Below are 25161 nucleotides of genomic sequence, written 5' to 3'. Positions count from 1 at the left end.
ATATTTTACTGTTCTTAATTCTTCTGAATATGAATGTGACATTTTTATTTGTTTTTCCCCCTACAGTTTGATTAAAGTGTTAATAACTACTTTACCCAGGCAATCTCTGAGCCATTCAAATTGTAATTTTACTTTACTAGAGAAGATTTGGTCCAAAAAATTTCCTTGTTGGGAAGAAATAGGCACTTCCCTCTTGGAAAAGAACAAAGAAAACTGAGTCCATTTTAATTCTGACTCTGTATGTGTAACGATAGGCAGATGAAGCAGGGCCTGATTCTTCGTCCAGCTGAATTTGAGAGTTGTCATGCTCTGAATGGGGTGGAGAAACAGATATTCATTAGCTCTGGGGTTTAGTTCCTTTATCTGTAATATGCAGATAATAATCCGTATCTCAGTGTGCAGCATAAGGATGGAGGGCTTGACCTTGTGCATTTCGGCAGAATTTAGTCCCACAAAAAGTCTAGAGGAGAGCCTAGTACAACAAGAGGCCTGTTCCCCTGGGCTGGTCATGCCAGCAGTTGAAGGATCGGTCTCCAAGTTTTTAATCATTGCTTACTGAGTGCTTTTTGAAAAGGTAAACGTTGAGCTGGATCATCTGTCTACAAATATCTCATACCACTCAGCTTATTCCTGCCAGTTTAAATTCCTTTTTATATCCCATGGTAAAATTGTTTCCAAAATAAGCTCTATCACATGGGATTTTATTGCAATGATATACTGTAACCTTGTAATGTGTATAGCTACGTGATGCAACACTGACTTTTTTTTTCTTCTTTTTTTGTACAAATTTTAATGCCTTTTCCTGGTGCAGTTACAGACAAGGAGTAGCAAATTATGCATGTCTCATCAGTCGGTGATAGCCCTGTCGCTGAATTCCTGAACTCTCTCCTGGTAGTCAGTTGCCCAGAAAATCCTGTTCTTTGATGGAGAGGGCATTTGTTGCATTTAAATCATTCTCACTTGAGCTGAAAACATGACAGTTATTAAGAAATAGGCCCTGCCAGTTGCCGTTCATATATTTTAATCCAGCCTCACCATAGCTAGATGATTCGTGGTTTAAATGGAACATACAAGGCACATGTGGTAAGAAGAGTTCACTTACAAGCAGCCAAAGTGAGTGCAACCAAGCAAAAAAGTGAACAGTTGGTGAAGTGAAATGCATCCCTTGCTTCAGACAAAAATACAGTGGAATGAAAGATGCAGTAGACTGCCTTTCCCTTAAGCAGATCTAATTTCAAAATCTGGCCCTGGAGAGATGAACTTTTGCTTTAATTGAGGAGGTGGATCCCAGCTCTTTGTCACTCCATCAATCAGCACCCTTTGCTGTAGCTGTAGCAGTAGCAATGCTCTGCAGAAGGCTGTCATATTTATTCCCTACATGTAGACTAAGGTTTCGTACCTGCTGCTGTTGGGAGCCTGCATGGCCCAGCCTCACCATCTTCTTCCTTCTAATTCTGGCACAATTTAAGTAGCCAGTATGCCTAGGTAGAGACAGAGTTGTGGCCTGGTCTTGACTTTCCCCTGGGGAGGCTAACGGTGGTGTTAACTCTAGGGTTTAGGATTGTTCCTAGCATCTTGTACACCTCCTTCCTCAGGCATGGGCAGAGCCTTGCCCAAAAATCATTTCTACATGAAATAAAGCAAGGAGGGAGGCATTGCTCAGGTTGCAACCTAATGTATTGAGTTTCCCAGTTGCACGGTCTCTAGCTAAAGTCGTGTTTTCAGTTGAAAGTGGTATTAGCAGTAAACACAGAGCACTGGACCGACCTGCCCGCGCCAGCAGGAGTGTGGCACAGCAGTGAGCTGTAGGTAAGCTACGAGTGAAGAGAGGGTGAGGAAGGCATTTCCTTCCCCCCAGCCCACCAAACACCAGCCCTGAGCACTGCAGGAGAAACACAGTTGTACTTCTGTCTTTCCATCCAACCCTCCGTCCTGTACCAACAGGATACAACTGTTAGGACCTTAAAACCCCCGTTTTTCCATGACGGGTTGGTCTCACGCCTGTGAATTCCAACTGTTGGCTTCTTCCTGCTGCAGATTCCAGCTGTGTGCTTTGCCTTTAGTACATCTACTTCTTTATCACTATATTCCCATGCTTTTCATGTCAGCTTCCAAAATTAACACCGCGGTGGATAGTGTTTTTCATGAGGTGGGGGGGAGTTGTGATCATGTTTGAGAAATTGAAAATGACAGAAGCACTATTACAGTCAGGGAGAAATTATGAACGCGGTGCTAGAGACTTGAGGCGCTGTTTCATTGCAGCTCCAAGCCTTTGAAGAAGTGTTGCGCTTTCCTTAGCAGGTGAAGAGACTTGTCACTCACTCACTCGCCATGCTGAGACCCGAGACCGAGTGTCTGCCGGGAACAAGGTTGTCTCTGGTGACACGGAGATGCCGATGTGTATGGCCAGCAGAATTACAAAGACACAAACGAACTCAGCGCTGTAAAGGAGGAAGCAGGGATGGCTGTATACTCTGCAAATTACAGCGTTGTATGGTGTGTTTTGTCCTTCCCTGGTTTTCAGCATGAGATGTTGTAGCCAAGGGGTTAGCTGTCATCCATGGCGTTCCTTCGTTACTCCTCAGATCTCTGGCTTATAAATGTGCGCTGCAAAATTAACTCGGGGAAGAGCGAAAGCAGTGTGAAGAAGGAGAAATTGGTTTAGGGGCATGGTTTGCTTGGTAAAAAAAAATACAAAGAAAACACATGGAATGTGAGAGCTATGCATGCTTCAGACCTGAAAAAATACAGGGACTGCAGGCCATTTCATTCCTGTGTTGGATGCGGAGGGCAGAGTTTACACTACTTCTTAGCAAATGCTTTTAAGCATGGACCCAGCCTCATGATGATTTACCAGGAGGACATCATCATCCTTGGACCTTTGCCTACAGATTTATTCAGAGTAAAAGGCAGAAGGACCCTTCTAGACAATCTCAAGGGTGAATAAGAGAAAGAGTTACTTATAAACTGTTACAAATTGGTACTCAGTAATGGCTGTAGTGTTGATCAGACAATATAAGAGGGCCCCCAGTGGTTACTGACTTAACAGCTGCATGTAAGTCAGCCAGTGAACATTTGCTTGTAGCTGCTCTAGTTTTGTTTTTATTGAAGAGCAAGAAGCATAAACATGGGACACACAGTCTAGAGGCTGCTTAAAGGGTTTCACTTGTTAGAAGTGTGTATTGAAATGTCAGGGTCTTCCATGAAATGAATGAGTTGAGCCTTTTGTTGGTAGCAAAAATGCGGCCAGGTCATCCAAAACAGTACCTGAAGTGGGGGTGCAGGAGGGGTTCACCTGCCCTATGAAGAACACAATAACTACATACCCGGGGTACCCTCTGCAAAGACAGAGGATCCCCAGTTGTGAGTGTATGCTCGGCACGAACACTGATTTTGTTTGCTTTTATAACTGGTTATCAAGTTAGTGGCTGAGGTAATGGGCTGCACCTCAATTAAAATCTACCTACCCCCATTGAAACATTTAATATTTGTGTAAATATTAAACATTTATATGACTATTGAATGCATTTATTTAGAATTGATTCATGTTTACATTTTCCCATTATCTGAGTAAAGATTACAAATGGAAAGTAATTTACTTACACAGAAATTCTGCCTGCATCAAGCTAATTTAGCTACCAGCAGTGAGTAAACCATCCTCATCCATGTTGCTAGGTCTTCACCAAGTCCAAACTCATATCCTAACCATGTAAGGGCAACAGTAAGCAGCAGCTCTGTGCTGTGATACTTTGTTCTTGTCTTCCTTATGGAGCTGTTGGATCCATAATGTGAAGGACGTGCTGACTTGTTTTATGATGTACCACATCGGGGAATGCAGCACGTAGTTTTTTGTTAGATTTGGAAAAGTGCAAGCTTTATGTTAAAGGTTCATTTCTTTTTCATCATCCAGCTAACTCATTTGTACTGTAATGTACTTTCCTATTCCTCCATCTGATAGTTGGTACTTTTATACCTATTTTGCAAACCATATTTTTAGTCTAATCCATACAGTAGTTGTCCAGAATTCCATAGCGTTGCTTATTTCTTACCTATAACTCTTAATAAAAAATAGGGCTGTGCCAACCTATTATATCCTTAATAGAATATTCTAATGGTTATTAAATCAATTGACTCTGAATCTCACTTTAATAAATGAGTCAGACAGTATTTTCCAATTACTGTCAGCCGCCACCTTTCCAAAGAGCAGATTATTTTGATTGAATTTTTTAAAGCTGTTCAGCACTTTTTTTTTCTTTTTTTTTCTTTTTTTTTTCTTTCCCCCCCTCCCCATGTAACAGCAAAGAGCGGTAGCTCTGTACTGCAGGGAAGGAGAGCCTCTTGGACTGACTCTCCTTTGCCTTTCACATTTCTCCCAAATGGAAACTGAAAATGTGACGTTTCATCGGCCTTTAATTTATTAATGGTATCATATTTTGCACTTTCACAGCACCCCATCAAATTGTTTGCTAAACATGAAGAGCTAGACAAGGGCCAGCATGTAAACAGAGCCTTTTGCTTCCTCTTTCCACATCTGGTACCTTTGTAGGAGCTGCCACACCCTGGCTCTTTCATGCCAGTATGAGATAAACTGCAGGCAGTGCTTTTAAATTCTCTGTGGAGAGCAGAGCAGGGACAAAGCCTTATTCCCTGTCCTTCTGCAGTGCTGTGTGACCCAAACAAGCAGACAGTTGTGCGCCTGCACATGGATCTTAAACCTTTTTGTAGGCAGATCACAGTGATTCTGGAAGTCTTCAGAGTACAGTAGCTAGTCCTGTGCTCTTCTCCATCTCCTCTGTCCCACTTGTATTAAAAGTCTTAAGGGATACTAATTAGGTCAGCCAATTAAAGAAGAAATTAAAAATTAACACCTCTTCTTTAGGGATGGGTACTCTGAGAAACACGGGCTATGTTGTCGTGCTGAAGGTGGTACGAGTAAGTCAGTGTCAGAGGCTGGAATGGACCCCAGCCCTCCTGGTTCCTGTGCCAATACTGTAACCTTCTCTGTCCCCCTTGAATTTAAATTTTGCTGGTACCAGATTCTTGAATTCAAGGACTAGAAGCTTACCCTTTGTCCTCAGAAAGCGCACAACAAGTGATGCACAAAAATGGGTGCAAAAGAAGGGAAGGGGAAGGGTTTAAAACACCCTGAGCAGTGAAACTTTAGAAAAAAATTATTCTATTAGTTGTAAAAATGTAGTCATATTTTAAATGAGGTCTTTAGAACCGGGAGACTAAAAACATTTTATTTTTAAGAGAAAGCTTAGATTCTGCACAAATTGATGTCTCTTGCCTGGGGAAGTTTCCTATCTGCCCCAGGCGAGTGGGTGAGGGGATTTTTCAAACCCTGTTCATAAGCCAGATTTGCAACATGCAATAATCAAAGTGGTTTTGATGTTTGTGACCAGGAGATCACCTCAGATCTGAGTGGTACAGGAAATACAATAAGGTCACATTTAATGGGGTTCAGTTCTTCCTGAACAAGTACAAATTGCCTAAAATTAGTTTTGCTTCGGCATCAGGAGTGCATGCCTTCCTTACATTTTCCTCATTAGGTAAGGTAAAAGAAAGAGAAAAAAAAAGCCAATTCTCTCTTCTGTAGCTCCATATAAAAACGTTTCTTTTTAGGAAGTCTTTCTCCCCTGGAATGTTTGAAGAAGTCCCTGTTCAGTGTTCCCATGCTCTAGAATGATTAGTGTGGTTCATTTACACTTTGCCAACAGTAACTCTGTGATTTGAGAATTGGCATCGATTATCTTCACCTTGACGTGTGGAAGATCCTGAGGTGGAGCTCTCTTTGTCCTAATTGCTTTGACTGTGTGTATCAGCACAAGCAGTTTGATGAAGAAACTTCACCCTATAAGCTTTCTGCCCCGCAGTTATCCTTTTGTGGGGGCTTTCAGTGTCCTCAGAACTGTCTGTTTTATAATGGCCACGGCAAGATCTGAGTGTAGCAGGCATGATCTGATCACATGTGGCAGCCTGTACGTTCCTCGTAATTGACTTGCAAGTTCAGCAGAAAGGGGTATTTGTGTGTGGTTTGTTGGGCCTTCCTCCTCTTTTCAGTATGCTCTGCTCTTCAGCTTCACTCAGATGTGGGTTGCCTGTTTGGAGCGAGTGGTGTACCGCCTGCCTCACAGAATATGACCGTCTCTCTTAGACGTACAGACTGGTGCATGTCAGATCTTTTCCCTCGTGCATCCCTTCACGCTGCTTATACAGGCCATGGTCACCTTCTCTCAGCAGCAGCAAAAGCAGAGCTCTATGGAAGTGATGGTGGAAACCACAAAATGCCAGGCAATTCTTGAGACTCCACGAAAACACGCTCCCTGCTAAGGAAATAGTTAGCATATATTTGATAGATGTTTGCTAATGTATCTCTGGAGGGTTATAAAAGGTGTCACCTACCTGATGCATCCTCCTGTAGATCTGCCCCTGGGAGTCTTCTGCGCAGAATACGTTCAGCCCACACGGCCTGCCTTCTGGTGTGATCGGCTGGGTGAAACACACACCAACAGCCTCTCACCCTCTGCCCCCATACCCAGAGAGGCTGTGGTGGCGAAACAGCCGCAACTGACCTGAGCCTTCCTCCTGTGCTCGATGTTGGTAACAAAACCAGGGGCACGGCATCACCAGGACCTTTTTCAACCAACTTCCAAAGCAGACGTGCCATTTCCCCTCACCCCACCCTGATTTGGGGCAATTCTTCTTTGTTGTTTTTCCTGTAACTTAGGAGGGATCATTTCTAGAGGACTTGTGGCCCTGCTCAGCTGGGCGAGCATCCCGTCATGCTTCTTTTAATTTTGGGGTGCCATACAAAGTGTTGCTTCCCCCCACACCCAACAGCAGTAGCCAGCTGCAAGCATTAGCCATTATGGCTCCTAATCACTGCAAAGGGTGGACAGCACGAGGTGTAGGTGTTTGGGGTGGGCAGGGTGCTCTCCTGCACGGCTCCTTTCACCTGAGAACTAGTGTGCAAAGGCGCCGATCGCCTGGCGCTCCCTCCCTGTTTGATTGTTGGTAATCAAATACAGTATTTACCTGCGAGATCAATGCCGCTGGTGTAGCACACTGGTGACATACAGAAGGACCTTTTCTAAGCCGCGCTGTGGGAATTGAGGCCTCTGCAGCAGGGCTGGAAGCCACTTCTTACCTAGCAACTGTTTCTAAGTAGGACACAGCCACGGCCGCCCTCGTGGTGGAGCGGATGAGTCCCGCAGCACCCTCAGGAAGGGAACCGGCCGCGAGGCGCGGGGCCTTCGGAGGACAATGGGAGGAAACGCAGGAACAAGCAGCAGGGGATGGGAAGGATTTGAAAGCCACATGACATTGATGGGGGAGCTGCATCAGGAAGCACACGGGGACTTTTCGGAGCTGGTGTGAGGGGAAAAATGCAAATAAAGGAGAAAAAACAGCTGGGGCTGTTGGAAAGGGAGCTGGGAAATCCTGTGGCTTGTAAAAGGTTTCGTGACCCCACGGCCTGACCCCACGCATAGGGAAGTCTGCTGCCTCCCTGGGGCCAGGGTCAGAGACGTTACCAGGAAGCTTCCAAACCTGGTTCGCCCCTCTGACTATTACCCGCTTTTGATAGTCCAGGCTGGCAGTGATGATCTTGAAAAGAGAAGCCTGAAGGCTATCAAACAGGACTATAGGGGGCTGGGACGATTGGTGGAGGGAGCGGGAGTGCAGGTGGTGCTTTCGTCTATCCCTACGGGGGAAGGGAGAGGCACGGAGAGGACATGGAAAGCTCACGTGGTTAATAGGTGGCTCAGAGGCTGGTGCCAGCACAGAAATTTTGGGTTTTTTCACCATGGGGAGCTTTACTTGGCACCCGGCCTGATGGCCCCAGACGGGTCCCTATCTCCAAGGGGAAAACGGATCCTAGGCCAGGAGCTGGCGGGGCTCATAGAGAGAGCTTTAAACTAGGCAAGAAGGGGGACGGGGCTCAAACAAGGCTTGTTGGAGCCGTGCCGGGGGAAACAATGGCTAGGCTGGGGAAGAAGGCGATGGCCCAGCTGAAGTGCATCTACACTAATGCACGCAGCATGGGTAACAAACAGGAGGAGCTGGAAGCCATCGTGCAGCAGGAAGGCTATGACTTGGTTGCCATCACGGAGACGTGGTGGGACCGCTCCCACGACTGGAGTGCTGCAATGCCTGGCTATCGGCTCTTCAGGAGGGACAGACAACACAGAGGGGGTGGTGGCGTGGCTCTCTACATTAGAGAATCTTTTGATGTTGTGGAACTCCAGGCTGGGAATGATAAGGTTGAATCCCTGTGGGTTAGGATCCGCAGGAAGGCCGGCAAGGCTAGCGTCCTGGTCGGGGTCTGTTATAGACCGCCGAACCAGGATGAGGAGACGGATGAGGAGTTTTATAGGCAACTGACAGAAGTTGCAAAATCGTCGGCGCTTGTCCTCGTGGGGAACTTCAACTTCCCGGATATATCCTGGAAACACAACACGGCACAGAGAAAGCAGTCTAGGAGGTTTCTGGAGAGCGTGGGAGATAGCTTCCTGACGCAGCTGGTCAGTGAACCTACCAGGGGTGGTGCCCCGCTAGACCTTCTTTTCACAAACAGAGAAGGACTGGTGGGAGATGTGGTGGTCGGAAACTGTCTTGGACAGAGTGACCACGAAATGGTAAAGTTCTCTATTCTTGGCGAGGCCAGGAAGGGGACCAGTAAAACTGCTGTCTTGGACTTCCGGAGGGCTGACTTTGAGCTGCTCAGGACGCTGGTTGGCCGAGTCCCTTGGGAGGCGGTTCTGAAGGGCAGAGGAGTCCAGGAAGGCTGGGCGCTCCTCAAGAAGGAAATCTTAACGGCACAGGAGCGGTCCGTCCCCACGTGCCCAAAGACGAGCCGGCGTGGAAGAAGACCGGCCTGGCTCAACAGAGAGTTGCGGCTTGTGCTTAGCAGAAAAAAGAGGGTTTATAATCTTTGGAAAAAAGGGCGGGCCGCTGAGGAGGACTACAAGGATGTAGCGAGGCTGTGCAGGGAGAAAATTAGAAAGGCCAAAGCTCATCTGGAGCTCAACCTGGCTACTGCCGTTAAAGACAACAAAAAATCCTTTTACAAATATATCAACGCGAAACGGAGGACTAAGGAGAATCTCCATCCTTTACTGGATGCGAGGGGAAACCTAGTTACTAAGGATGAGGAAAAGGCTGAGGTGCTTAATGCCTTCTTTGCCTCAGTCTTTAGCGGCAATACCGGTTGTTCTCTGGATACCCAGTGCCCTGAGCTGGCGGAAGGGGATGGGGAGCAGGATGTGGCCTTCGCTATTCATGAGGAAATGGTTGGCGACCTGCTAAGGAGCTTGGATGTGCGCAAGTCGATGGGGCCGGATGGGATGCACCCGAGGGTACTGAAAGAACTGGCGGAGGAGCTGGCCGAGCCGCTTTCCATCATTTATCGGCAGTCCTGGCTATCGGGGGAGGTCCCAGTTGACTGGCGGCTAGCCAATGTGACGCCCATCTATAAGAAGGGCCGGAGGGCAGACCCGGGGAACTATAGGCCTGTCAGTTTGACCTCAGTGCCAGGAAAGCTCATGGAGCAGATTATCTTGAGGGTCATCACGCGGCACTTGCAGGGCAAGCAGGCGATCAGGCCCAGTCAGCATGGGTTTATGAAAGGCAGGTCCTGCTTGACGAACCTGATCTCCTTCTATGACAAAGTGACGCGCTTGGTGGATGAGGGAAAGGCTGTGGATGTGGTTTACCTTGACCTCAGTAAGGCTTTTGACACCGTTCCCCACAACATTCTCCTCAAGAAACTGGCTGCTCGGGGCTTGGACTGGCATACGCTTCTCTGGGTTAGAAACTGGCTGGATAGCCGGGCCCAGAGAGTTGTGGTGAATGGAGTCAAATCTGGTTGGAGGCTGGTCACTAGTGGTGTCCCCCAGGGCTCGGTACTGGGGCCGGTCCTCTTTAATATCTTTATCAATGATCTGGATGAGGGCGTCCAGTGCACCCTCAGTAAGTTTGCAGATGACACCAAGCTAAGTGCGTGTGTCGATCTGCTCGAGGGCAGGAAGGCTCTGCAGGAGGATCTGGATAGGCTGGAGCGATGGGCTGAGGTCAACTGTATGAAGTTCAACAAGGCCAAGTGCTGGGTCCTGCACCTGGGGAGCAACAACCCCAAGCAGAGCTACAGGCTGGGAGATGAGTGGTTGGAAAGCTGCCTGGCCGAGAAGGACCTGGGAGTATTGGTTGATAGTCGGCTGAATATGAGCCAGCAGTGTGCTCAGGTGGCCAAGAAGGCCAACAGCATCCTGGCCTGTATAAGAAGCAGTGTGGCCAACAGGTCTAGGGAAGTGATTGTGCCCCTGTACTCGGCTCTGGTGAGGCCGCACCTCGAGTACTGTGTTCAGTTTTGGGCCCCTCGCTACAGGAAGGACATGGACGTGCTCGAGCGAGTCCAGAGAAGGGCGACCAAGCTGGTGAGGGGTCTGGAGAACAAGTCTTACGAGGAGCGGCTGAGGGAGCTGGGCTTGTTCAGCCTGGAGAAGAGGAGGCTCAGGGGCGACCTTATCGCTCTCTACAGTTACCTTAAAGGAGGCTGTAGTGAGGTGGGGGTTGGTCTGTTCTCCCACGTGCCTGGTGACAGGACGAGGGGGAATGGGCGAAAGTTGCGACAGGGGAGGTTTAGGTTGGATGTTAGGAAGTACTTCTTTACCGAAAGGGTTGTTAAGCATTGGAATGGGCTGCCCAGGGAGGTGGTGGAGTCACCATCCCTGGAGGTCTTTAAAAGGCGTTTAGATGTAGAGCTTAGCGATATGGTTTAGTGGAGTACTTAGTGTTAGGTCGGAGGTTGGACTCGATGATCTTGAGGTCTCTTCCAACCTAGAAATCTGTGTCTGTGTCTGTGTCTGTGAGTGGCCACAAGACCGGGATCATGGAGCAGTAGTGACACGAGGGTGTAAAATACCTTCCCCTGTCACCCCACTTATTAGAAACACCACTGTCAGCCAAAGTGGTAAATGCGTGTGCATTGGCATTTCCTACCCTTGGCAGGTGGGGTGGCCTGTGAGCAACATTCAGTCCCTCATGTGCTGTTTTTGGAAATGTTCTCATTTGTATGGGGTGCTTCTGGTCCCGTTCTTCGTTTCCTACTGAAGTCTAACACTCTGCATTCCTATCTGGTGGTAATTGTATCTGGAAAAATCTGTGCTTTTAATGCCCAGTTAAACTTCCTACATGCTGAAAGCTTGCAGATAAACGAACACTTTAGCAGCCGTGGATGCTGAGGAGCATCCAGTTTCCTGAGCTTAACAAAACAAAAAGCCTGTTCGGTTCATAGCTCATGTTGGACATGCTCTTTGGTAAGGGCTATAGTGAATTTTATTTCTCCTTTCATTTCTCCCTCAGATGAAGGACTGAACCACGAATGCAAGCTCTGCAATCAGACGTTCGACTCTCCTGCCAAACTTCAGTGCCACCTGATAGAGCACAGCTTTGAAGGCATGGGGGGCACCTTCAAATGTCCGGTGTGCTTTACAGGTAGGTGATTGCTGCTTGTCCCACTCCTGCCCTTAGCTCGTTTGCACAGAACTCCCACTTACATTTGTGCCATGTGTTGGCTTTAGGTCAGTTTTAGGAGCAACCATTGCATTTATGCTCATTAGTAATATTGATTAGAAAACGTTTAGAAAGCTGAGCTTCTTGGAAGGTCAAGCAACCATCTGTAAGAACAGCATTTCAAGCTTTTCAGCTGGAGGTTTGAGTTTTTTATAATTACAGAAATGAGTCCGTTACCTTCCATGGTATCACGTTCATCACCTTCATGTTCTAAACATGCCAAGTCTAAAACTGCCCATAAATTTGTGCTTTAAAGCTACAGATATTTCATCTAAAACGATCCAATTCAGAGCAGAATTTGGCCTCAAGGGCTGCTAGACATAGCCTGCGCAGCAGCATTCTCTGAACGAACAAGAAAGCCCACTTCCGTGTGTGTTTGTTGGCTTGTGGTGAGAAGAAACACCCTTGTAATGTGCTTTAGAAAGCAAACCATGCTGTCTTGCCACAAGTCATTTCTGCTCTCCCCTGACACAGGTCCAAGTGTGGAATAATCCTCCCCAAGCAGTGGTGTTGTTCGGTAGTAAAACCCAAGTGAGAAAATAACTTGACCCGGTAGGGCTAAGCACTGCATTGTTTGGGCCGTAATGAGGAGCAGAAAAATGCTGTTGGAAATGAAAACACATTAAAAGGATGCCTACAGAGTTGTTGTGCATTTTTTTTTAAGGAATTCATAATAGAACATTTCATAAAATGATAACCTAAAACATAAGCGTTAATATGTAGCTTACATGCACAATTTTGCTTTACAAGATGAAAATCAAAGATAATCACAAACATGACAAAACACACTTTGGGTATTCTCACATCAATGGCATGCTAATTCTGGAAGCAATTCAAGGTTTCTGTTCTCCATTAATGGAAGTGAAGGATTTTCACTGATAGGCAAATAGACCCTTTAATACCTTCCTTTTGCCTCTCTTTGTTTGGCAGCTCCCCTCCCAGTAAAACCTAAGTATGTGCTACAAAGGAAAATGGAAGTTGAATTTTTCGTCCCTCAGATTCAGTGGTTGTTGATGACTAATTACCTCACTATCTTCAAGTTTCACACTTTCCTGCAGTTTATGAAATTAAAAAAATGCATAGTTCATCTCCACTGCATGGTTTATCATAGGAAATCTGAGTATGCATAATGCTGCCGTGAACAGTTTGACTGTTAAGCATCTGTGTTCAGTAATTCTTTCAGTTAGGCATTTTTTTGTCTTTTAGATCTATTACTCGTTCTACTAATTTTTTTCCCCTTGTCTTTGTGTACATGTTACGAGGTGATCTTTTTGTAGCGTAATGCCATGGGTCTTAGGTTTTCAAGGTGGGGGGAGCTGTAAACGCAATATAAAAACTTGCAACTGTCAGAAGTACCCACTGACAATTCTCCGTGTGAGCCAGATCCCTGATAAAAGTAATCCTTTAATGTTTGAGCCAGTAGCCTTGTAAAATGTGCTAAAGAGTATGGAGATAAGTCGATTTCAATCTGTGTGAAACACTTTCTCCTTTTTGCTGATGGGGTAAATAGACACCAAGCATTAATCATAAATAATGGTGCTTTATTAGCAATATGCCATTAGATTATTTCAGCATGTCTTGTTAGAATATTAACAAGAAGTAAAAATACCCAATATAAGTTTTATATGGAAAATGGAATCTGAGCCCCTTTTTTCAGGGTAATGAGAAATGTGATTAAAATGTATGACTCAGAAGAACAATATTCTGATATTTTTTGTTGCCTTGCAATTAGAATAATTTTAATGATTAGGAGTGGAGTCAAAGTCAAATGCCAGCATCTTTAATAAATCCTTTCTCTGCCTATACAGATTAATATTGTAGATGCAAACTTTTTTAGGTCACAGTGCACCAGGCATCCATCAGAAGTCAGTGCTGCCAACCCAAACACTGCCTCTGGCATATACAATTTAATTATTAATAGTATGTCTCCTAGGTAAACTGTTACACAGTCTTAGGGCCTTGTTTTGTAGTCATTAAAATTGAACATGTTTATATTATTGAAACCCTTGCATTCAGTGTGTAGGCAGAGTTGATCTTAAAGTATCCAAAGAGAATTTACCTGCAGTTCTGTTTCACATTTATAGACATTGCCCCAGTGTAGCTGTGGGATATAATTTTTAGCATTAACACATTTAAATACAGAGCTGTTTGTTAGCTTTAACTTTAGGCAAACACGGTAAACAGGACTTTGGCACATATGCTTTTCAAACCTGCTGGTTGCTAGGAAATAAGTTTTGTATGTGTTCAATCAAAACGCAGTAAGCATGAAGAAACAATTCTGAAGAGAAAATAGCATTTTTAAATCTTGAAATGTAAACTTCTCTGTCTGTCCTGTTAGGGTCCCCTTTTGCTTTTTTTTTTCTTTTTTTTTTTAAACCAGACATCTATTTCAATTCATTTAAAGTGAAGAAGGATCACACTTCGCAGTTAAATAGTGCTCGTTGGTACCCATTATAGCAACAGCATAATGTGAAATCTGAGTATGCCAGCTTAATTTTGCCTCTTGGAATTGCTGAGTGTTCATGGGAAATTGTTTATAAAAAATGCTTCACTTGCAATACAAAATAATGAAAAGCTCGTTGTTTGTCTATTATTTCAGTGTTTGTCCAAGCAAACAAGTTGCAGCAGCATATTTTCTCAGCCCATGGACAAGAGGACAAGATCTATGACTGCACGCAGTGTCCACAGAAGTTCTTCTTCCAAACAGAGCTGCAGGTACACGCTTGTTACCTTGGGGGTTATAATAGCATTGTGATAGCTGAGTTCAAAGCTTTGCTTGTCATGGCCTCCTCTGATACTTGCTTGTCATCAGGATTGGGATGAAGGAAGGACAAGGAAATTGTAGGTGATTCGGCCCATGTGGCTTCAAAAAGCTGCTGGCAGAAAATCACCTTGTACAGACGTGAATTTTGCGAGCCACCTTTGGATTCTTGCTTAGTACATTATTGCAGCTCAAGATAGTCTTGAGGAGAGAGGAATTGGCATCCTATTTTTCTGTTAGTTATACATAAAACATTTACTCAAGTGGTGAAATGGGGAATAGTGTATTCTGCTGTATCAAAATGTGAAAAGCTAAGCACTGAAGTAGCAACATAAGGATGGGGGGAAAAAGTAGACAGAATTTACCAGATTTACCTGTTGGCCAAACCCACTTCCCACAAATTCTTGACTGGTGAGAAAAAAAAAAAAGGAAAAAAAAAAAGGAAAAACAGAGAAACAGAGTCAAACGAGTCAAATAAATGGTATACTGTCTTCTTGTGTGCTTTTTGTGGGACCTGTGATATGTTTATGATACAGTTTATTGATGAGAACAAAAGGACAGAGAGAAGGAAATAAATGTTGAACAAGATCTGAAAACAAGTTTGGCTGAAGGAATTATTTACTGTATATTAGCATCATGTGTAGCTTGTCTTGAGATGAGAGGTGGTGGTATGTATTCCTGAAGTGGTGTTGTATCTTGAGACAGCAGCAAAAGATTGCTTCTAAGTTATTTTAGTTTACATTGAGATGTTAAATTCAGTTGACAGAGGGAAAAATGTCATTGTCATTGATGATCTGTAGGGATGGAGCAAGGAGAAGTATTTGTGCTATTTGTGCAGTAGGGCCTTTCCTCTACAGCCTGCCACATGATTATTATTTGGAATTAAAAGATTTTTCAGCACTCAAGGTTTTTCATTAGGTTTTTTTTTGTAGCATGGGCCTCCATCTCTAAGTCTTTCAACTGAGTGGAGTGTGCACAACTAATTTAGCTTTGCACAAGAGCTGGATTTCATCTCATCAGCAGAGGCAAAAGGCTAATGAGGCATGTGCACCCGTACACTCATTTTATGTTTCACTTCCTGAAAGTTTTACATTCTGAAAACCTGATACTGATGTTTGGTGTGATGATATGGGATACATTTTTTGGAGAAAAAAGAAGTAAGATAATTTAAACCGTTTACTGATTTGTTGTGTGAGAGATTGGTGTTCATGTACATTGTACTAATAATCCATTTCTGCATGAAAGCAATAAGGAAGAAAGCGCCTTTTTGATAGCCTTTCTTACCTTCTGTCTTGATGGACCCATAGGTCACCTGGAGGACCATACCTGTGATACTTTAAAGTGCTTGTGCTCTCTCCTATTTCTAATAGATTCAAATCTGTTTCATTTTCTGTCTGTATTAGATATTACATGCAAACTCTGAACCAAACTGGAAGAGGAGGACAAGGAAAAGAAAAGATAAATGTTTAGGGGGAAAAAAGCAGTCTTACATAGTGGTGGACAGGAAGAGGCAGGACTGAGTTTTGAAGTCAGAAAATGGTCTGAGTAGTGTAGATAGTTATTGTACTTGTGGGAAAAATAAAGCAGAAACTGAGTGGAATGAGGAAAGGTCAGAAACTAATTTTGTTGTATTTGCTTCAGCCACAGCATGATTTTTGTGGAATCATTTTCTTTGCTTTTTTCAGTCAAGATATTTTGTGTGTGTGTTAGTTTTGTTGTTTTTTGTTTGTTTGTTTGTTTTGTTGTTGTTGTTGTTGTTGTTTTTTCAAAGTGTTTCCAATAAGTTGAAACTGCTTTTTCAGGAAGAAAATATTCAAATATTTTGTCTTACTGATTTTCACAAATTCTTTTGTTCATCATTAATCAAAACGCAGAAGTAGGAGAAGTAGAGATCAACAATGTCTGAAAAGAGATAGGAGAGATTGTTAGAAAAATCAGACCAAAAGGAGAAAAAAAAAAAAAAAGAGGAAGAAAGAAAGTACAGGTATGCAAAAGAAAATTGTGAGAAGAAACAGGAACAAGGGGACTTCTAACAGCAGAATTCAGACTGGGTTTAAAAGAGGCAGAATAGATAACTGAATTCTGAAGATGCAAAATGTAAAGATCCAGGTGTAGTAGTGACATGTAACATCACCTCCTTGTTAATCTGTCTCTCTAAAACATGATCTCGGTTCAAAATACATGGGGTCCCCAGCAGCTGCCTTCTGCATTTTTATTATAATGAAAGCACATGATTTTCCACTGAAAATTCATCCCTGCCCAAGACTCAGGGCAAGATTTTGCTGTCTCCATCTAAACCTAGTTCATTAAAACTTCAACGTAACTGAAGCACCTGGTTTTCTAGTGAAGGGCACAAAAGGATGTCCCCACAGAGAGACAAATTATGCTCTACATTGGCTAGGTGACAATCAGTGTGTTGGTTGTTCCGTGCTGCAGAAGGCTCTTAACAGAACACATCTCCATACCCTTAGAGACAGACTCTCTCTGGCTTATCTACACTGGCAAAAAGGGAAAGGTATTCATTTTCTCATTCACTTAATTCATTATGTTTATTATTTTAATTAACTTGGGTAGCCACACCCCAGTTGAGAATTCGTTATGTTTTAAAAAAAATGCCATTCCATCGCGCCATTCACATATGCTGGGATCACTGGCTTTCTGCTCTTACCTCCAGTTATCTACCCAGGATGGTAAAAGGGCAGCAAAGCACTTAGGCAGAGCAGTAGGTACTGACCTTTGGAGTCTGCTTTTACTGAAAATACATTGATCTCAAGATCTCATTTAAAACCTCTTCTAGGAAGCATCGCTTTGTTCAGGCTATCTACCAGCTCAAGCAGTGGAATCTTTGGCAACTAGAGCCTCCGGGTTATGTTTCTCTATCCTTTCACATTACCGCGGCTTGTGTTGGGGCTTGCAGCATAACAGTCTATTTATTCCCTCTAACAGGAGCAGTTTCTTGCTTTTAATTTAAACATGCATCTAAAGTGCATCTCCCATGCATGAGAGATGCTAATCATCTCAGATTAGAAGCCATGGACAGCACTCCATGGCTGTAGGGCAGAATAAGAACAAGAGCAAGATTGAGCAGAGCAGAACACAACAACATAGAAGCCCTATCCGTGTGTATAGTACAGCTGATAATTAAAAGGAATTAATTCAGGGGTACAGAAAATAAATGCATTATAATGGTGCTTAACTTGGTGTTTGGCCCAGTGTGATTCTTTGCTTTCATTGCTTTTGATTTTCTGACTCCTGTTCCAGGAAAAGCAGACTATAGGAACATAAGAATATATATACTACATTCTTCTCACCTTGGGGAAGTTACTGTCCCCTCACTTACTACCAAGCTTCCCTCCCCTCCCCCTTATGAAATAATAAGATTTTTTATGAATTTGCTTTTTTTTAGGATCTTCTAAACACCTGCACAAACTGTTCCAACCAGTAGCTTTTTATAATTAATATAATAATTAATCGAATGCATTATACTGATGCTTAGACTGTTTGAGGTGGTTGCCATAATGTCCAAAGAACTGTAACAGGCAAACTCTGTACTCCAAAGAGTTTACACCCAAGCTGGTGAAGGACAGTAGCAGAAACAGAGGTGGAGACAGGGATAGAAACTAATTCAAGTACATGCAGCAGTTTGGTGGCCAATACAAGACTAGAAACCTGGTGTCCTGAGCTGATACTTCTGCTTTATCTACCACTCTGTTTGCAAATTTAATTGATAAAATACGTGCCTTTCTCAGAGAAAGCATACAAGACTTAATTTTAATCTTCTCCATAGCTCACTCTTCTCCCACCTTTGACACTTTCTTTAAATAGCTTTGTGCTCCATAGCTATTGAACTAGCTTTAAATTTTTGAAGATGATACTACCACTGTAGAAAGCAAGCAAATAGAAACCTTATATAACGGAACTGTATGTTTTAAGAGTGTTCTGAGTTTTGAGTTTTCATACTTACATGTTCTGCAGTGTTCAAACACCTATGTGGTGTATTTACACTTCTGAAATGGAGTTGATAAAGTATGTCCCTAAAAATGTTTATTCTTTAGAATGGAACACTTAATTAGACATGATTAGTACACTAAGTGGTTTTCATAAACAGAATCATAGAATCAGGCTTGTAACAATCTTTAAAATCAGAAATATATCTGATATGATTATCAGATAAGGAAGCCACAAGATAAGTGTTCTTATAGGGTGCATAGATCTCTCCCAGACATTGAAATTCTCTGGCTGAATACCTGGAGCATGACCATACAGCTTTCTGTACAGATTTAACTATAACAATCTTCTCCATCCATCATCCACTATACAGAACTTTTAATTAGTAAGGATGTAAAGAAACCTATCGCTAATTTAATTTAATGTTGAATTTTCAATAAATCATGAAAAAGTCAATTTTGCCTATTAAAACTTCCCTTTCATATCATCATGCTATTTCCAGTGCCTGTTTTTTTGCTTTAGACTTCAGACTTAGACTTAGATGTTTGAATGGATGTTAGTGCTTCCTTTGTGCCTGATGAGAAGTAGCCACTCCTTTCCTATTTCCAGTCCTAGTGTTCCTTCCATAGCCAACACAACACACCTTGGTGTTTGTGGGAAGGCATGAGACACTCTTGTGGGGTAATACCCAGAGTGAATGGTTTAATTTTAGATTTATTTTTTTTTTATGTTGCTGGGTCAGAGAAGTAACAATGCCTAGTAGAAATGCTGAATAATTGTACAGGGTCATTGTTTTATCACTGGTGATAGTTCATTCTGAATATGATACTAGACAAGATTACATGGCCTCTCAAGACCATTTTGCCCACTACAAAAATTGCTTCTCTTTTTCGTGAAATAGAGCATTTACTTAACATTTTATAGCTAATAATTAGTTGCTCATGGGGTAGTTAAGTATCCCCACTTTACAGACATAAAAACTAGGGCAAGAAATAATTGGATCAGCAGTTACTTCCCATCCTGTTGGAAAGGGACCTGGCTTCAGTGATTCACGCCCTTGCTGCTTCCCGTCTGGACTCCATCAGCAGAGAATACCTGGGCATGAAGCCATCAGACTGGAGGACATTCCAGCTAATACAGAGATCTGCAGCGCTGTTCCTCAGTAGCAAAAAGAGACCAGGAGCACATTCAGCATGCTCTCTTGCTGTCTGCACTGCCCTCCTATGTGTTTGCCCAGTTGTGCTCTAAGACTCATTCTGGGTCCAGCACATCTCTGAGATCACCTGAAAAGTTCTTCCCGTTTGGTGTAACAGTGCCTTTGTTGACAGCCCTGCTTTGTGAGTGTTTTTATCAAACAGCTGAAGCTTACTGTGCATGGGAGCTACAACTTTCCTGCAGGCTGGCCCAGGTATGCAGAAGAGACTTCCACTGCAGTTAAGTATTGCCCTGAACATCCTTGGCTTTTAATAGTGGCACCTATAGGTGCCAATTCTCCCTTCTCCCATATAACACGTACCTGAGCACAGATTTCTAAACCTTCCCCAAAACCCCAGCCCACAAAAGAGCTGTTCCAAACTGAAATACACGGTTCCTTCCCCAGGGAAAGAATGAAAGAAAGAATGAAGCACTCACAGCAGATGTTATTCACGTTGTTTAAAACAGCAGGAGAACATTCACAACTCCTGGTGCAAGCAGCTGACAGTCGAGCATACAGGAAGGCAGAGCAAGGCAGGAGCAGCACAGAAGAGTCTCCAGAAGTTTTATGTAACTTTATGTGTGTCCCTCTCTGGATGTCCAGTTTGAAACACATTCATGCTCCAGGGTTTAGCACTGTTGAAAGTAATCTTCTAGTCTTTAGCTCTTTTCTTTAAGGGTTACATTTTCCAAAGACCTCTGCATTGTAAAATGCTCCCAAAGATCTCAATGCTGTGAAACAGTTCTAAAAATACCCTTAACCTGAGTCTGGAGCATAGCTAAGCAAACTCTAGGCTATTGAAAAAACTAAAAGTCATGACCAAAACCACTACTGGAAGCAGTAACAGAGCTGGGATTCAAACACTATATTCTCTTGTATGGGGGACAGCTAGAGAAAACTGCTAATTGGTCTGGACTAGAGTTGCCTCCTTGTGCCTCCTTCTGGGGACCAGCTGGGAAGGAGGCTGGTGTGGGATTAGCATCAGCAGCAGTAGCACCACAACCTCCAGGTAGGAGTTGTTTTGCCAGTGCCCCCAAGAGAGTTGAGTCTGTGTGTTGTGTAGGCCCCAACGGTAAGCCTTGCATGACAACAGGGGAGAGCATGAATAATTTATACTCTTTATACAAAAACAGGGACAAAACTTTCAAACCTGCAGGTGAAGTTACAGTTTCAAGGATGTTCGCTTCACAAAGAAAAGGCCTCAAAACATTTTTAAGTGAAATTAGAGATTAGCTCTGGCATTTCTAGGTCCCCAAACTCTTAGGCTGAGGAGTGGAACAGAGATGCTGGCTTTCTAGGCCCCAAAGGCCACGAGCCAGCAGGGAATAACTTTGTCAGCTCTTCTTAAAAAGAAGCCTACCTGAAATCCAATTAACAATCAAAGCTTTAGGCCAACATTTTTAAACTCAATGGCCTATTTCTGAGAGGGTGCTGAGCACCTCCAGCAGTAGTTAAGGTCAGTGCAAGAAGCTGGTGCTGAGTACATCAGGAATCAGGTCATAAATGCCTGAAGTTAGCAACTTTAGTAAAAGCATAGGTGATGAGCAGCCACAGCCTCTTTGTAAGGTTTCAGCAAAACAGTTTTAATGCCTAAATACAGGTGCCACATTCAGTAACGTTGGCCTTAGTCCTTAGCAGGTTGCTTTTGTCAGAGCAGATGCCTGGGAGTCAGAAGAGCTGGATTCAGTTGCAAAGTCTGGTACTAACTTGCTCCACTTAACCATGCATCCTCTATCAAGTGAGGATGATGATAACAATATGTGTGCCAGAGATAGGAATGTAATTAATGCGTATGTTTTCAGGGAACTAAATAGAGAGGCACGTATTGCAAGTATTACTAGTTTGAGTGCGTTGTTTCCTGAACTCTTACAGTGCTTTCTGTTTCAAGGAAAATATATTTATGATAGTGTGCACCAGTGTGTGCGCATGGGTGCATGCATGCATGTGACTTTATCAACTGCATGTTATTTCCCTAAGATAATCCATGCTTAAAAGGATGTCCCTGGAAATTCTCAACGCCCAAGCAGATAAAGTATGTTTCTATGTCATTCAAGATTTAAATTGTTCAGGCTCATATTCTTCAGACTTGAGACTTCTTTCCCTAGAAGGGAGAATTACTTTCTTTGCAAATTTTCTGAAAAAAGCAGTCATGAGAAGAGTGACAGAGGCACCCGCGCATTAGTTCTTTAAGGACATAACTTCAAAGTGTTTCCCCTACAAGTCTTTTGCTTCAATGTCAAACAAAGGTTAAATACCAAAAAGAAAAAAGAAAAAAAAAGAAGAATTCCTTTCCAGTGCCCCTTCCCCCCTGGGGATCCAGGGGTGTTACAGCCATATTAGGTTTTCATGCGGCGATTCTTTTCCAAATAAGAAATTTCCAGGTTTGGAGCTGGTGAGTTCACCCGCCTTTGATTGGCCTATTCAAATGTAAACACTCCCTGTGGGTAGTTTGTAAGGCCATGAATATTTATAGCACATTGCAAAGCCCACCAAGCCCCAAGCCAGAGTTTTATAGGGACCATTTTGATTTCATTAAATAGTGCTTGACAAAGATGGGCTGGTTCTTACTTGTCCCCACATTCTCCATATACTTGTAAATCTACGTGCAACACAGTCAACTTGTGAAACTTTCTGAACAGTTTCCTGTAAATAAGCAGGAAACGATGTGTTGACAAAATCTCCCATTCCCTGACAAAACATTCCTTAAATTTCTGCAGCAATTGAATCTGTCATGGTTCTGCTTTTTTTTCAGATGCTTGGACGATATTATTGATGAAATTACAGAATTAATTGACAAAGACAATGTAGCAGTTAACTGATGAGTATTACCTTTAAATAAACCATTTTCATCTTGAAAAGAAATTCAGACTTATGGGACAGTAAAAAGGCAAAAGAATTGGAAGTTAAGTATAATGTCCAGAATAAGTACTGAGCTACACCCACAATATACCCATACAAAAATAAGCAAAATGTATATTCCTTCTCCTTCAAGGGGGATGGTCATAACCAAATGTGTATATACATGAATATATGTCCCTATTTTACCTACTCCTTCCTGTTCATGCTTGTATGCCTGGACATATATATATATACATTATATATATATATATATATATAGGTAAAATACAGGTATCTATTTTTGAAAAAAAATGAGTTACAACAAAAAAAGTTAACCCATACTTTGGATCTGTTTACATTATTGGCTGGGATGGTCAACATTAAATATATTCTGCAGAAACAGATAATAGTAAGCCTTGTGACTGCAAAGACTGTGTTATGAAAATATTAAGTGAAGTTTGTTGTCTCCAGTCTGAAAGCAGACGGAAACAACGGTAATCAGAGAGAGGATAAGCTTCACTTTCCTTTGTCTTTTAAGTGTTGAATCTGAAACATAGCAATGATGTTACATGCCAACATTAACATCAGGATTTCTGATCGTTTTAGCAAATGGAACAGCAAAATGTGCAGGAATTCAGTCCAAAGAAGCGAATCATAAGTTGCTGCAGAAAAGAAAATACACAAGAAGGCAGAAGAGGGAAAACAAAAGGCAAAGGAATAGAAGAGAAGTAGGAAGGAGGTTATGGGGCAAAGAACGAAACAAGATAGAAATAATAGTGGTTACGAGGCCAACATTTTTCTGCTGAGTGATGCTGATAATAATGATCAGACACTTGTAAAAATAAATCATGATAGTAATAAGGGGAAGTTCAGTTATTACGTAAAGGCCAATTTCTAACCTCAGTCCTTGTAGAAACCTCTGTGAACATCAGGGAGTCTTGTTGTAGACTGGGGGCAGGGAAAACAGTAAATGTATTCCCTGACCCACAAATAATCATTAGAAATGGAATTCTGCCCTTTGCAGAAAATGAGTTTTTATCATCTGTGCCCTGACCATTTCAGCCTACACCTCGTCATTAGTCAGATCAGTTGGCTAATACACCTGGAGTAAGCAGAAGAAATAAGCGCTGTGTTTGCATGTGAATGATTTCCCTGGTAGATCAGTTCAGTTCTCTTAATTGTCCATCCATTAATTTCTTGCTAATGTAGTTGATATCGATGACTGATTTTCTGTGCTAACCAGGAAGCACCACTTCTTCATTCTAGGACGCATTCCTTCCTACAACTGCCCTGCTGTTAGCTACCAGTAGCTGCCATTATATTATCTTTCATCTGGCCCAGAGCTGACAACAGATGGTCATCTCCGGGACTGCCATCAGTGTGACTTTATGAAGCATCCAGCTATGGTGTACTGAGGAGCTTCATGGCCAGTTCTGCAAATCTGCCTCCCTTCCCCCTACCCTGCTGCTGGCTCCCCTCCCTCCGTCCCCGTGAATAAGCTCCTCATTCCTGGCTCCACTCTCCACTGGTCTTGCCGATTCCCAACGAGTGATGGCACAACGCTAGCACTGAAAGCTTGTTGCTCAAGATCTGCCCCCATTTCCACCCATAGTGCCAGCAGAGGGTTGCAGTGAACCTTGTATACCCCAGCATCCTCACCTCTGTATGTTTTTTTGGTGCATAGGGATCAGTAGCAACAAACCTGCCACCCTCCAGCGTCTGTAGTCTTAACCCTACCTTCTTCCACCACAGAGCATAGCTCAGTAGCCCCGCTTCTCCTCAAACTCGGGGATTTGGAGAGAAGGGGGATGTTCAATCTTTGTCTTTAAGGTTCTGTAAGACATGCTGCCAAACCAAGATTGAGTATGTCAAGTGTGAAGGAAGGTAGAATATCGATTAGAGACACAAAATGGAGAAAGGTATAAAATTCACAATTGTCCTGATTCCATTGACACGTTAGATCATTTGGAAAAGCAGTTTCAGCTGGGTGGCTGGTGAGCATTTTGGAGGAAGATATATTGTTTGCTCTTGACAGTTTTCTAAAGCGAGGTACTTCCAGAGCTGAACCTGTATTTTAAGAGAAATTCACATTTGTATCCTTTATTGTGATATTTGCAGCAAGTCTACAGCTCGTAACAGTCTCTGCCCTCCAGCTATAAAGGAGTAAGGCTCCATTGTTGGAGAGAGAGCAGCCTTCTGTGTGAAAGGCTGAGATGTGGTAGGCAAGATGAATAGTGCTTAAAAGCAGCGCTCACGGTGCTGTCATTTAGAACAGGAGCACTGAGGATTTAAACGAAAGTGAAAGGCATGGTAAATGAATCCTTTAAATTGGTCAAATTTTCAGCTGCCTAAAATAACAAGTTTTCTCCATTGATAGGTTTGTTGAGTAGGAGGAAAGTTGGGAGGGGATGAATTCCCCTAGGGAGGAGGTGCAGATAGTTTGTAAAAACAAGGTGTGGTCAGTGATTCATAAAGAGACACGTCCAGGAAACTCCAGTAAACAGCAAACTTGGCTCAAAAGTGGTGGTTTTCTTTCTTTTTCTTTTTCTTTTTCTTTTTTTTTTTTTTCTTTTTCTTTTCTTAGAGCATCAGCATCATTAGATTGCTCCATTCCAAACATTAGTCAAAGGGACTCAGATGCAGATGGCTACACAACTGGAGCTGTTCATTACAAAACCCCGACCAGGAAGAACAGCTTTCAGGTTTAGTTTTCCTACCTGTTACCAGGGTCAGGTTTACCATGCTTTGATCAGGCTGAGGCTAAAATATGATTTTGGGTGGAAAAAGAGTGTGGTTTTGTAGGCTTTCGTGGTGTGTTTTTTTAAGTAGAGCTTCCTTTGTGTTC

General features: G+C 43.0%; 1 protein-coding gene across 17 annotated transcripts in view; it reads left to right on the top strand.

Moving 5' to 3' along the window:
* ZNF521 (zinc finger protein 521) overlaps positions 1 to 25161 on the top strand; it is a 235953-nt gene that overhangs the window by 193459 nt on the left and 17333 nt on the right. For all 17 annotated transcript variants that reach the window (XM_035564046.2, XM_035564033.2, XM_035564031.1 and 14 more), the window contains 2 exons: positions 11365 to 11496; positions 14174 to 14289. In XM_035564046.2, coding sequence (XP_035419939.1) covers positions 11365 to 11496; positions 14174 to 14289 — 248 coding nt within the window. The remainder of the gene's footprint in view (positions 1 to 11364; positions 11497 to 14173; positions 14290 to 25161) is intronic.

This window comes from Cygnus atratus, chromosome 2, assembly GCF_013377495.2.
Source record: "Cygnus atratus isolate AKBS03 ecotype Queensland, Australia chromosome 2, CAtr_DNAZoo_HiC_assembly, whole genome shotgun sequence".
Taxonomy (NCBI): domain Eukaryota; kingdom Metazoa; phylum Chordata; class Aves; order Anseriformes; family Anatidae; genus Cygnus; species Cygnus atratus.
Note: the sequence above shows the minus strand (reverse complement) of the source record. Positions and strands in the feature narration are given on the sequence as shown.